This window comes from Thunnus maccoyii, chromosome 24, assembly GCF_910596095.1.
Source record: "Thunnus maccoyii chromosome 24, fThuMac1.1, whole genome shotgun sequence".
Classification (NCBI taxonomy): Eukaryota; Metazoa; Chordata; class Actinopteri; order Scombriformes; family Scombridae; genus Thunnus; species Thunnus maccoyii.
In genome coordinates, this window is record NC_056556.1 from 4,721,728 (window position 1) to 4,734,843 (window position 13,116).

Sequence of the window (13,116 nt, forward strand, 5' to 3'; positions counted from 1 at the left end):
TGCTGCCTTCATATCACTCTGATAAATAAAGCCTAAACTAGATTATTACTTGTTTATCTCTTCCTCTACTGCAGAGTATTTGAAAGAAGTAGTGCAGGATATGTTTGAATAAGAGACTTCTTTTCAGATGTAATCACTGTTTCTTTTTCAGAGGTGTTAACGCTACTATGATCACGAGTTTCCTACTAAATGTATGCGGTTATTCACACATGCAAAAGCTGTATTTAGTTGTGTTCTTGAGTCAGTTGTGTGGGGGAGGAGTGTCAAATTGCATCAGCAGCAACAACAAGCATTGCTGGCAAGCCAAGAGGCCGGCTCTGCAGACAGCGTTTTGACCCCTGGCCTCAGCCTAACTTCTTTATTCAACACTATTCAAAAATCATCACTCGGCATTTGTTTTTTCAGCGCCGGTCACACATATTCCCACACAAACCAGCGCCCCAAAACAACCATACATCACGGCAAATCTATTTCATCTCTGCCCGGACGCAGATGATAAGTTGATCCTTAGAACAAATTCCATCATAACGAACAATCCCCGCTCCTGGCAGGCACACAAAAAAAGCCTTGATGAATGAGTTGTTTACCTACTTCGGTGCACGCAGTGCCGAGTGCAGGCCTGGCCCGCCAAAATGCCACTTCATTATGAGGCTACAGAGCAGAGTGCAGCACAGCCTGCCCCTGTGACCAGCCACACAGAGGAAATTGGATATTAGTTCCCGTATTCCTCGGCAGTTGTCAGGCAAAACATGCCTGATGGACTTGCTCCTGAGCTTGAAATGTCACATTTTAATACAATTATCGGCCAATGATAAACTAATATTCTTCCTTTTTTTGATTTTACAGTTTTTTTCTGCAGTGCATGACCCTGAGATCACCTGTCAGTGAAACCAGAAACACGAAGGCTTTACATCCTATATGACAGGAAGGAAAAAAAGGGGGGAAAAGCCGTCACAGTGGTCAGACAAGCAGATGTTTCTTTACTTAAAAGTTAGGTGAAACTCTGAGAAGCAGAATAGTTTTCGCTTTCCTGCCACCAAAAAGCTCAAGGACTCCTAAATTAGTCAGATACTTTATCTGTTTCAACAGCCAGTTCTAGTTTTGGAGTAGAGAGGAACAAAACCCCCGGGCGTTGACTGGCTACCTGCCAAAATGTGGCTTAGTCGAAATTTCTCCAACATTTGGCAGGTGGTTGGTGGTCATTTCCCACCCAGCATGCACCTCACTGGTTTGGCCGCAGATCAGACCAGAACCATCTCTGCTGCGTGGCTTCTACCTTGTAGCCCTCTCACGTTGCTAATAAAAAGACATGTGCCAGTACACAGGATCTGAGGTAGCTCTCCCTTGTGGTTTTTGTTTCCTCGTTGGAAGTCTGGCTTGTATTTGAGATAAAAGTGGGTGGGTGAGAGATTGCGTGTCACTGGAGTAAAAAAAAAAAGTAAATTTGTGCTATTACTCAGCTCAGGAGACTTAACTGTCACATGAAAGGAAGTGCTTAAATTTCTTACGGTCATATGTCACAGTAGGAGAAGTGCAGAGGGTCAGAAAAAACACCCCATAATATAGAATATCAGGGTTATAAATCTACTGAAACCTAAACTTTGTATTTTGGGATTATTAAAGAGTTACTCAAGAAGGAAAGCTTTCACTTCTTGAGGAATTAAAGAAGATGAAATGTTCTTTTCAGTGAAAACGCAGCAGCATCCGTGGCCTCATTTTACTTAAAAACTTGAATAACTCTCTTTAAATTTGCACATTTTGCTCATTTTTGTGTGTATCTTCTTTCCTAGGTGTGATTTTGCTCGCAGCACATCCTGATTTGAACATCATCATGAGCTTTTGCAGATATTTTCTTTTTTAAGTGTCGGGTGAACTCTGGGCCGGCGGCGAGTTTGTCAGCCTTCGGGTGTATCGCGGTTCATCCCGCTATCAAAAGAGGAGAAAAAAAACGTCGCTCTGTGCGTCTCAGGACCTGTAACTCTCAGCTTCAGGTCTCTCTGTATTGGCTCCACCTTACGCGACCTCTCGGGCCACCAGACAAAAAGATTGAATTTTCAGCGCCGGCTGCAGATAATCAGTAATCTCCTCCAGTCGCAGCATCTCTGCCAAGTTCACCATCTTTTCCATCTTCATATCACACTTCTCTCTGGTGAATCACATCCCGTCTCCTTAGTCTAATTGTTCTTAAAAATCCTGTCCGATAGCCTTAACTGATCATCAGGGATATTTATCACCCCCTTACAGTTAATTTCTTTTGTTTGGCGCTGTAGGAGCCGGGTGCTTAATCACTGTGGATAAGAGCATCAGCTAAATGCACGAAATTTTAAAATGTCAGAGTGAATTTTCAGAGCCACTAGGCAGCTAGCGAGGGGTGGGCTGGTGCAGGGTGAGAAGCAGTCGTCCCCCCCCCCCCCCCCCCCCCCCCAAAAAAAAAAAGCCCTAGTGGATTGAGAAGTGGGTCGGGTGTTTAGACGTTTTGCAGGGGAGGGGAGGCATTGCTGAAATGTCCGTAACTAAAGTAGGTCACGGTTAACCTTGATAAATCTCTTGTATAACTGGAAGAGAGAGAAAGGAGCCTCTATAAAAAAAAAAAATAAAAAAACACTATGTGGTCATCGAGAGAAGAAAGCAAAACTGTGCTGCGGTGATTTGACTGATTGTACTTCTGCAATCAGTCCCCCCCTTGTGAGCAAATATTCATCCTGATGAAGCAAAAACATTAAAAAAAAACTCTTTAGTTTGCTGTTGGAGTTTCTCACAAGTGGCCTCACAGTGACACATGGACTCTATATGAACTCTAAATATGTTTAACCAATCAGCCATTATTATCAATTAACTAGCTTTTAGCCATTTATCTCCCCCTCCTCCTTCGCCTCTTGTGACACTAAATATATATCACTAGCATCATTACTAAGGAAACAACCGTCCATTGTTGTTTCTCCATCTTTCTCTCCCAAACAAACCTTATTACGGCCAACAAAGTGAGCCTGTGCCACTCATGTTTGACATTTCCATGCGTGTGAAATATCTCTCGGAGACAAAGAGGACTTCTCTCTTTATTGCCTCGGACGTGTGTGTGTGTGTGTGTGTGTGTGTGTGTGCGTGCGTGCGCTTGTGGGTGGAAGCCCTATTGTATGTCCCTGCACAATCGCTCGTGTAGGCTCTGCACTCGTTGACATTATCCGCTTTAGTGAACTCTGAGCTGTGACTCGGGCAGAAGATTGATTTCTCTGCTTTTGTATCCGCTCACATCCGCCACCGTACTGCCGGGGCAGCTCCCGGGCCCACCTTCGATACGCGGCGGCGCTATAGGCGGACGGCCCGTACTGTCACCTCATTTCAGAGAAGTGATTGATTTGAGCTCTTAACAGCCGTATATATACACACACACACACACGGACTCGGAGCTCTTTCCCGCACAGTGAAATACCTGAATGGAGGCGTTATCAATGGAGCTTGTTGAGGTGTTGCAGCTTGCCTCGGCCGAGGAACAAAGACGACGGGGCTTTTTTGTCATCATATATGGGAAATACATCAGTTTACTTGTCAGTTTACATAAGGTGAAGTTAGTCTCAGCGCCTATATTTCTTGGTATACATTCTTCCGTTGATATAGAGAAAGGGAGGAGGTCAGTTTCAGGAACTGTAGAAGTTTAAACAGGTTGAGTCAAAGCTTCCTGTCAAACCAAACGTGTGAGTCATACAGTCACATAAAGCCTTCTAAGAAGTCATGTTTTTAAATTACAATGCTCAAAGTGCCCTACAAGTCTAATAAACAAGCTAAAATGTAAAAAAATCCACATTATCTATCACTTATGGCTCCATTTTGTTACTTTCTCCTGCATCAGATACTGGTTCCACCTGTTTTCTCTGCTCTGCAACACTCATTACTAACGCTCGCTTGTAATGAAGTTGATACAGGAACTTATCCGCCGCTGCCGTGCATCCACTGTAACACGGAAACGCGCATGCCAAGCACCTCGACATCACAACGTCCACTGGGATCAGCGCTAGCACTGCTAATGCCGTTACAACCAGAAGTGGCTAATGAGCTAACCTTCCGCTTTACCTCCGCATACCTCTCCATCATTAGCGCCTTCAGCTCCCACGAGGGCCGGCGAAGGATGAATCAGGAAGAATAGAAAGAATGGAAAGCAGGCATCATACAATGGACACTTAAGCTGCTAGAGAGCCCGGCGGAGTGGAAAAACCTCCACCGAGCACAGATTCATAGTAAACATCATGTGGTTTGATGCTCTAAAGGCATGATGGGATATCTTCAGACTCATACCAAGTGCTTACATTTACTACAATATATGTTCTTTGTCTTATTCCCTTCAGGATATTCTGTGTTTTAGCTCGACGTGACTGACAGGAAGGTCTGCCGGTTCAGCAACTTTTACTCTTGAACACTCAATTCCCGCTCCACATCGGAGTTTCTTGCTCAAGGGCATCTTGGCAGTAGATTTTTATGGTTTCTATGATACAGCAGCAGCCAAAATAGTAAAAATAAATGTATTTTTATTCGACTGAGCACAAATGAAATTAGTCTAGAAAGTGATTTGTTTGCATTAAGACCACATGAACCACACATCACATGATGTCATCCTCCCTTTGGGCAAATCTTTCCATTAGCTGAAACAAGTGTTTGAGTGCAGCTTTTTTCATGTGTGTGTGTGTTTCCGTGTAAATTCATGCGCTTTTTTTTTTTTTTTTTTTTTTTTAAACAATTATTTCTGCATTTTTCTGACGTGCTGCGAGCTCGTTCAGGCGCCACTCATTCATCAGCAAACACTATTCTTTTCTTCTCTCTCTTTGCTTCAGCCTTGTGCTCTCTATCCTGCTGGCAACAATTCACAGCTGCACCTGTTGCTATGAAATAGTTTTGGGGAGGGTGGAGGGTAGGCGGGGGGTGGGGGGGGTGGGGGGGGGTTCATGGGAAATGGATTTGACGAGAGAAAATGTTGAAAAAAAAGGGAGGGGGGGGGGGCAGGGTGACACTGACCTCGCCTGCCAGTGAAGTAGCCACTCTCCTCTCGCTTCCATCTGCCTCTATTAACGTGGTTGAAAAGAGAGCGGCGGTGCATTTCCAGGACTCGGTGTTTGGCGTTAACTGGCTTTACTTTTATTGAAAAATACACGATCTTCCCCTAAAAGTTAACCTCCGTTACGCAAGCTAAGCCCTAATTTCTGGAAGCTTCTGCGATGATCGGAGGCAAGGTCAGGACGCTTCTGTTACACACAACAACGTGAAATCACCGGCAGGAGGAGAGTGGATAATGATCACATTATTGGAGCATTATTCTTTATTTGTCTCGCGCTTCTCCGTAAACTCTACACACACAGAGCGCCTTTTTAGACTTTAGAAAGCAACAGAAGCGACTCAGAATAAAACAAACAGGAAGTTAGGAGAGTAAAACACATGCAAACACATAAATAACAAAATTACACATTAGAGCTCCAAAATACAGCGTTTAACCAGCATCAAGTAGCGTTTACTGAACAGAAGAAGAGGTGTTGCATGATTTTGCAACTTTTTTTTTTTTACTTGCATCAACAACCTGAGGAAGTTCTCAACTATTTTAAGCACACATGCACCGCCTTTCCTTTCTAGGGGATAATAATCTGACACTCACACAAACACTTATGTCACATTCTCACAACACACACGAGTATGTCGACTGTTAACTCTGCAGAAATGTCAAAGGGAAACGGGATAAATAGTGGAATAATATGCTTTGGATGTCTGGTTTCTTGGGTTAAGAGCTGATATATGTTGTGGGATTGAGCACCTCTTCCTGTTGCACCTTTTTTAGGAGCGATGGCGGTTGTGTCGGACTCTCCTCCGTCCTGTCAGGAGTCTAAACTGGACTAATTCTCTGACAGGTGACGAGAGGCTAAACTGACGAGCTGTCACGGAGTCGTTTCCCTGCGTATCGGTTTGCGGAGACCCGCTGCGTTCGTTCATCCGCAGGAAATCAGAGTCTATTTTTTGTGGCGAGGGAAGTCGATCGTGGAGGAGGGGGTGGGGGGGGGGGGGGGGGGGGGGGGGGGGTTTCGAGTGCTCTGCTCTGCCCGTGTGTTCCTCCATAACCTTATTTTTTTCAGTCAGTCACGCCTCGCTTGGTTTTATTGTTCATCTTAAAAAAAGCTTTTATTTTTGATTGGTATATCGACTCTAAAGCACTCGGGATAAAAAAAAAACTACCACAGGAGTAAATTTTATTATTACTAAATGTTTTACAACTTCACTTTATCTTATACTTTGATGCCATAAAGAAGGTTATTGATACAAAACTAAATGAATTTCTTTGACACTTGACAAAGCAGGGAAAGATTCAGTTTTTTCATGGATACCTGGCAAAGTATTTGATACGTTAATTGTTATTTTTAATGTTTCATCTGTCGAGGAAAAGTCAAGCTCGAAATGTCAAAAAAGGAAATTAATCGATGACCTCTCCTCCCCCCCCCCCCATCCTCGCTCTCTCCAGGTGCCATCCTGGGTCGCTCGGAGACTCAGGAGTGCGTCTACTACAACTCCAGCTGGGAGAAGGAGCACACCAACCGCAGCGGCATCGAGCCCTGCTATGGCGAGAAAGACAAGAGGCGGCACTGCTTCGCCACGTGGAAGAACGTCTCCGGCACCGTGGAGGTCGTCAAGCAAGGATGCTGGTTAGACGATGTCAACTGCTACGACAGGTAGGCGGGTAACGGCAGAAGTCACCAAATAAGACTTAGGTAGAGTTTTAAACCTTTAAAAGTATTAGAAGTAGTTTATTTTTCCCTCAATGTGATATTTCTTTATGTTTCTCAGGGTTTTTTGCAAGTTCTTGAGTTCAGTTCAGGCAGCATTTAATAGTTTGTCTTTCAGGGACACACAGATATCATTATAAGTGTGAAACATATAGTATAGTATAAAATGAAAGCATTGTTCTTTTAGAAAAGCTGTGGTGTTATTTGGATGAGATTCATACTTTACAATATATAACTTTGAGAACACAATAAAAAGAAAATATATCACATATTGGAAAAGGCCTCTAACTGCTATTCATCCTCCTGTAAACCCAAACAAATTAGCTTTTTTTTTTCTAATAATGGTCAAAGTCCTTGATGAGAAGCTGTATGTTTATTTCCAACAAAAAAGCGTCAGCGCGAGTCTCTCGGAACAGGATAAAGCCGTCACATCCTGAGGAAGGCTCCTCTCTAAACACACTTTACCTTGAGCACAGTTTTTTGTCCCCGTGTTTGCTTCCCTCATACATCGCTGCCCCCCTTTTTTTTTTTTTAAAATTACCACCTGACTGAGCCGATACTGAAAACGGATCTAGCGATGATGTATGCGTCCGAGCGTCCGGACCCAGAACAGTAAACAGATATTAATAGATAGGTATTATCATCCTCGGTTAGAACATCAACCTGGCATCGGATGCTTGGGTTTTTTGAGCTGCTCGTGTTTTCCTTTTTTTTTTTGATTCCTGAGCGATAAAGTCGCTGCTGTAGATTCTGCAGGCTGTACGGTTTGCGTACCTCTGCTCAGACGGCGCCGCCTCACCTCCCTGGAGAGTCCAGAGCAAGTCGAGGGCGGCTGCCACTTCCTTTTGGCTTTTATCTGATGACTGTGTGAGTGTGAAAGAGAGAGCGAGTGTGAGTGAGTGTGCATGATTGTTAGTGTTGTGTGTGTGATGTGTGTTTGTTTGCATGTGTGTGTGTATATCGGCGCGTGTAGGAGTTATTTTATTAATGTTTTTCTTTCATGTCTTGTGCGGCGGCGAGGGAACGGAGAGGAATGAGAGAGGATTGTGTGTGTGTGTGTGTGTGTAGGTGTGTGTTTGTGAGCGTGTGTTCATGCTTTTTAGAAAACATCACCCTCCCTCCCTCCCTCCTCGTCTTCTGCAGCAAGCGCACGGAGAAGTGTGTTGCACTGATTTGCACTCAAGAAAATAAACTCCATGTCCTCTGCAGTCTGCTGAGTGGAAAGAAAAGGAAACGTGTGTGTGTGTGGGGGGGGGTTTGTTGTGTTTTTTTTGTGTGTTTTTTTTAAATTCCCGCTTCCAATCTTCTCCGCAGTAACGAGTGCGTGGAGAGGAAGGAGAGTCCAGACGTTTTCTTCTGCTGCTGTGAAGGCAACATGTGCAACGAGAGGTTCCTGTACGCCCCCGACGCGCCCCCGCAGAGCGAGACGCACCATTCGACCGCCTACAGTACGTGCAGTCCAACACACACACACACACACACACGCAGCAGCAGCAGCAGTATCCCTCTCTCCATAAAACAAACACCAGACAACTTTCCCCTATTTATTCAGATTCACACGGCTCGATTACAGGTGAATCTAGAGCTGTGTATCAAATATTTACAAGCAGTAACACATTACCTCAGCACTTGTAAAAAAAAAAATGTTTCTGAGTTCTCTAAACTTATGTGCTCTGAACAGCTGCCAGCTATTGAGCTTCCAGGTGTTAGAAAATATTTAGAGATTTGAAGCAGGATAATAAAAGTAACCAAAACCAGGTTTGACAGTGTCTTGTTCTGTTTTTTTTTTTATTATATTTTGTGCTGCCAGAAACCTGCAATAAAAATGACTTTCTTCATGTCTGGTTGTGTGAAATACATTAAAAACGTTGCACGTCTGTTGAGAACAGAGCTTCTTATTTTCCTCTTCACTACAGTGTAAGCGTGACGCTTTCTGTTGCTTAATATAGTTTGTGCTGAAGTGTTAGAGTAGGCCATACAATTACATAATATAGCAAGTGTTAGCATGGAGTCTTCTTTCACTTAATATGTTATAAACCCTCCGTCACTCCGACTAGTCTACACTGAAGAGTCTGCATGGAGCTTAGTATCACTCACTGTGTTATTTAACAGGTAAGTCCCGCTGAGGTTGAACCCCTCTTTTTACGAGGGAGACCTGACAAGACAGTGACATAAGAAGTCGCAGACAAAACTGCACAAAATCAAATAAAAGAAAACTCAAAAGACAGATTGAAAAAAAGCTAACAACAGCTACAGTTTACAAAGGAGTCAGCTATTGTAGAATTGATAATAATGGGACTCTCAGGGTGGATTTTAAAGAGTTAGCCTGAAGCAATAAAACCGCTCTGCAGGGAATAAAGGTATAACTCTGCTGTCCTTGATTTTTTTTCTTCTTTTTTTTGATATTTTGAAAGTGAAAATATGTCTACGCCTTGACTAGGACATAATATTTCATGTGCATTCATCAATCAGCGGCGGTTCTGGTGTCGCCGCGCTCATCGTTTCGCATTTTGACAGCCAAGTTTTCCAACAGGCCGGTCTGTCTCTTTCTATTCCTTTAACTTTGACTCTCTCGAACCTGCAGACACCCTGTAGAGAAAAACTTTTCACAATCTCTCTGACAAACGCCCTGAGAGTCCCATGATGCAGCTGGTGCAGCCCCCATCAGCCCCCTTTTTCTCCCTCCCCGCCACCCCCAGGAACGGCTGTGGCGGTCGGCGTCCGAGCGCCGGGGCCGCTTTGACAGCAGCGCCGAATCAGACTGTCACACCTTGTGATGGGAGGACAGGCTGAGCCAGCAGGCGTCACCCTGCGACTCCTGCAGGGGTCGGACACAGTTCAGAGCTCTGTTATTTTTGGCAGGCGGATTACGTTATGTCACGAGATGGATTTGCTAATCCTGCTGCGTGTGTATGTGTGTGCATGTGTGTGTTTGTGTGTGCGTGCATTGATATTATCCCTAAGCACAGTGGCAGTAAGCTGTAAGCAGAGTTAGTGCTGCACTCAGAGATGATGTAGCACAATGTCAGGCCAATCAGCCATGCTGTTTTCTATATTTCTTTTACTTCCTGTCTGTTTATGTCACTTTTTCTGATTTATTTGGGTTTTTTTTGTTTGTTTTTTTTGAATAAAGAAAGCAATAAAGTTATATGCTTATCTTAATTTTTGCTCTTTGTTCCACTATCTTCTCTCTCCCTCTCCTTGCAGCCACCTCCAACCCATTTTCCCAGAAGCCACAGCTCTTCAGCACGCTGCTTTACTCCCTGGTTCCCATCATAGGCCTGGCAGCCGTCGTCCTCTTCTCTTTCTGGATGTGGAGACACCACAAGTTGGCCTATCCGGCCGCCCTCGTCCCTACACATGTAAGTCCTACCGGGGTGAGAAAGTGAAAACCAGATTAAAAACAACGTAGACTCCGTGACCTCAGGCGCTTGTTCTGTCCTCTCTCTCTCGTCTCCGTGTCTGGTCCGAGACGCTCATCACACTGGTGTGGGTTTTCCAAGAGGTCACCTGTCAATCAAACTGCGTGGTGTCCTCTTTCCTCAAAGTTGTTGTTGATGCAGTTAGAGTTTCTCCGTCGCGTCCCACTTCGTCTGTTAATTGCAAACAAAGGGGAAATGTAAAACGCTTCCAGTCTTGCAAGGTGAATTATTTCTTTACGTTTGGAGAAAAAAAAACATTTGGAATAACTAAGCTAGTAGAATAATTTGCAGACTCGGTTCTGGTCGGATTTCTTTCTTTATATCCTGCTTGAGTCAATTCTCATTAGCAGCTCCTGTAAAAAAAAAAAAACTAGTATTGAAGTTTGATGCAGTAAAACCAGCTCCTTCTCTATTTAACCAACCTTCAACTTCACTGATCCAGTTTCTTAGTGGGCAGAAACAGCCTTGGCCTTTCCTGCGGCCCCGTACAGCAGAGGGACAGAGCTACGGTCAGCTAGAACGAACACGCTGTACAGAGAGTTTACATTTGGATAATTGCTTTTTTTTTTTTCTTTCAAAGGTGTATAAAGGGACGAGAGGAGCCTCGGTTCTGTCTTTTTTTTTTTTTTTCTCTTTTTGCCAGACTCTCTTTCAGAGCAAACACAGACGTGTCCTTAATGCAGCAGACTACAGAGTCAGGAGATGACTTTAATTGGGATGGTTCATATTGCGTCAGTTGGGTTTATAATCACACAAAAGGTGCCCTGTCTTAAAAATACTCAAGGTTTTGAGTGCATATTGTGCTGTTCAGGTTAGAATAATTGTTGGCAAAACAGAGTTCTGACCCACATCTGATGGTGTACTCGTTCACCTCTCATCACTCCTCCCTCATTCACACAAACATGTATTCTTTTCCTTTTGTCTCTTGCTTGTTGTCATGCTTTTTCCGCAGCTGCTACACTCCTGATCATTCTCATATCTTCATTTGAATCGCGAGGCCGGTTTCGCCACCTTTCAAAAAAAAACGTCTCCCGTACAACAAAACTGTTCCTTCAAAATTCCTGATTAATTTATTTTTTATGATCCTGAGGTGGTTTTAACCCCGAACAGCAGCAGAGCTATATTCACTGCTGCTCAGCGGCAGCAGCAGCAGGGGAAAAAAAGAAAACCCATGCAGAGCTTTTCCACCGTATGGAAGAGGAGTCAGGGGCCTCTGCATTATTGATGAGGCTTTATATAGGCAAACAACTAAACACAGAGACGCTCGCAGCTCTGCCTCGGAGGATGGTGGGTGGGTGGGTGGGTGGGTGGGGGAGTGCGGGGGAGGGAGTGAGGAGAGACATGCAATTCTTTCAACTTAGTTACTGTATTTGCACAGTGCCGAAGCATGGAGGGGAATAGATAAAAAGACACTGACACACAATACAATCAGGAAACAAATGTGCATCGGAAAAAAAACAACAGCGCTAAGAGGATTATGAAACATCTTACCTGGGAAACAAATAAATGAATAAATAAACAACATAAAACAAGATCACAAGAGAAGAAGAGAGGATCAGATAATCATCGATGATACATCGGGGGAGGGGGAAACCATAAAGAGGGAATAAAATAGCCAGGATGAAAAAAAAGAAGTCATGCCAGATGTGTGTAATCGTGTGTGTGTGTGTGCATGAATGTATTAGCGCATGAATGAGTAGGTGTACAAGGACAGGAGAAGAAAACAAGGTCACTTGTACAGGAATGTATTTAAAAGTCAGCTCATATGCTTTTCTGGAATTAGGTGATGCAGTAAACTCCACCCGCCTGCTACGTGAAAGAGGCTAAAACAAACATTTCGCTACTATCACTGTCTCATATCCGCGCAGTTGTTCCGTTTAGTTAGTTTTTTATTTAATATGGAAGATGGAGAAAGCAATGGAGAGGAGATACATGGAAGCAACGGGGAGGAGCGATGTGGAGGGATTTATTTATATCTATTTTGTGTGTGTGTGTGTGTGTGTGTGTGTTGTTGAAGAATGTGTTTTTGTGTTGCACCACAGGCTGGATTAAAAAAAGCAGAGGTGACTCAATCACTCAAACAGCACACTCCTGCAAAGTCACTGAGGACAGCTTCCAGCAAATTTTTTTTGCTCTGTTAAAGAGTAAAAACACACCAGAACTCTGCCTGTTCCACCACAGGTTACTGAATCAGACTTTTTTTCTGCAAAATAAATATAGTAAATTTAAAAAAAAAAAAAAAAAAGCAACGCCTACTGTAACAAAAAAGACTTACTACTCTTAATACTTAACACACAGACTCAAGTGTTATCGATCTTCTCAGCTCAACAATAAAATGTCCAACTATTCCTTTAAGTCGCTTTCCATTTGAATAATTTATCTATATCTTTGAACGAGGCTTCAACCACACAAATAATACAGTACTAAGCTCCGCAGCGTGAGGCATCGAGCCTTCTGCTCTGCTGCAGCACGCTTGTGGAACAGCCTCCATAACTCTTATCACTATATTCTTTATGTTAGTTGTTCTATGTTATTAATACTGAAGCACTGTGAGTGTCACTATGAATGAAAAATGCTGTTTAATTAAATGTATAATTATTATTATTTATGTAAATGTTTTTGTCAAGACATTACAAATCAACTTTGGTGCCATGGCCAAAAATATGATCATGATCATTCTCTCTATATTGATCAATATTTATTTATATATATATAAGTATATGAGTGTCCTGATAATGACTGAAGCCTTTAGTTATAATATAGTTTATTAACATAAAAACTAGATTGACAAAATGTAAACATTTAACTGTGCAAACACGGTTTATCTGCCGTAATAAAACAATATAAGTTAGATTGTAACTTATTAAACTTATTAAGCTTTTATTTGCATTATTGAAATAATGTGAATAAAACAAAGTAAATACAAAGGCCCTGGCACAGTC

The 13,116-nt window shown here is 43.0% G+C and overlaps 1 protein-coding gene across 2 annotated transcripts in view; it reads left to right on the forward strand.

Annotated features, from left to right (window-relative positions):
* Positions 1-13,116, forward strand: part of LOC121892016 (activin receptor type-2A-like) — a 50,073-nt gene that overhangs the window by 13,459 nt on the left and 23,498 nt on the right. Inside the window, exons 1-4 of one of the 2 annotated variants that reach the window (XM_042404774.1) lie at positions 6,336-6,364; positions 6,491-6,698; positions 8,067-8,200; positions 9,960-10,114. In XM_042404774.1, the coding sequence (XP_042260708.1) occupies positions 6,349-6,364; positions 6,491-6,698; positions 8,067-8,200; positions 9,960-10,114 (513 nt within the window). In that variant the 5' untranslated portion in view covers positions 6,336-6,348. Of the gene's footprint in view, positions 1-6,335; positions 6,365-6,490; positions 6,699-8,066; positions 8,201-9,959; positions 10,115-13,116 lie in introns of those variants that run through there. The other variant, XM_042404773.1, reaches the window with a different exon arrangement.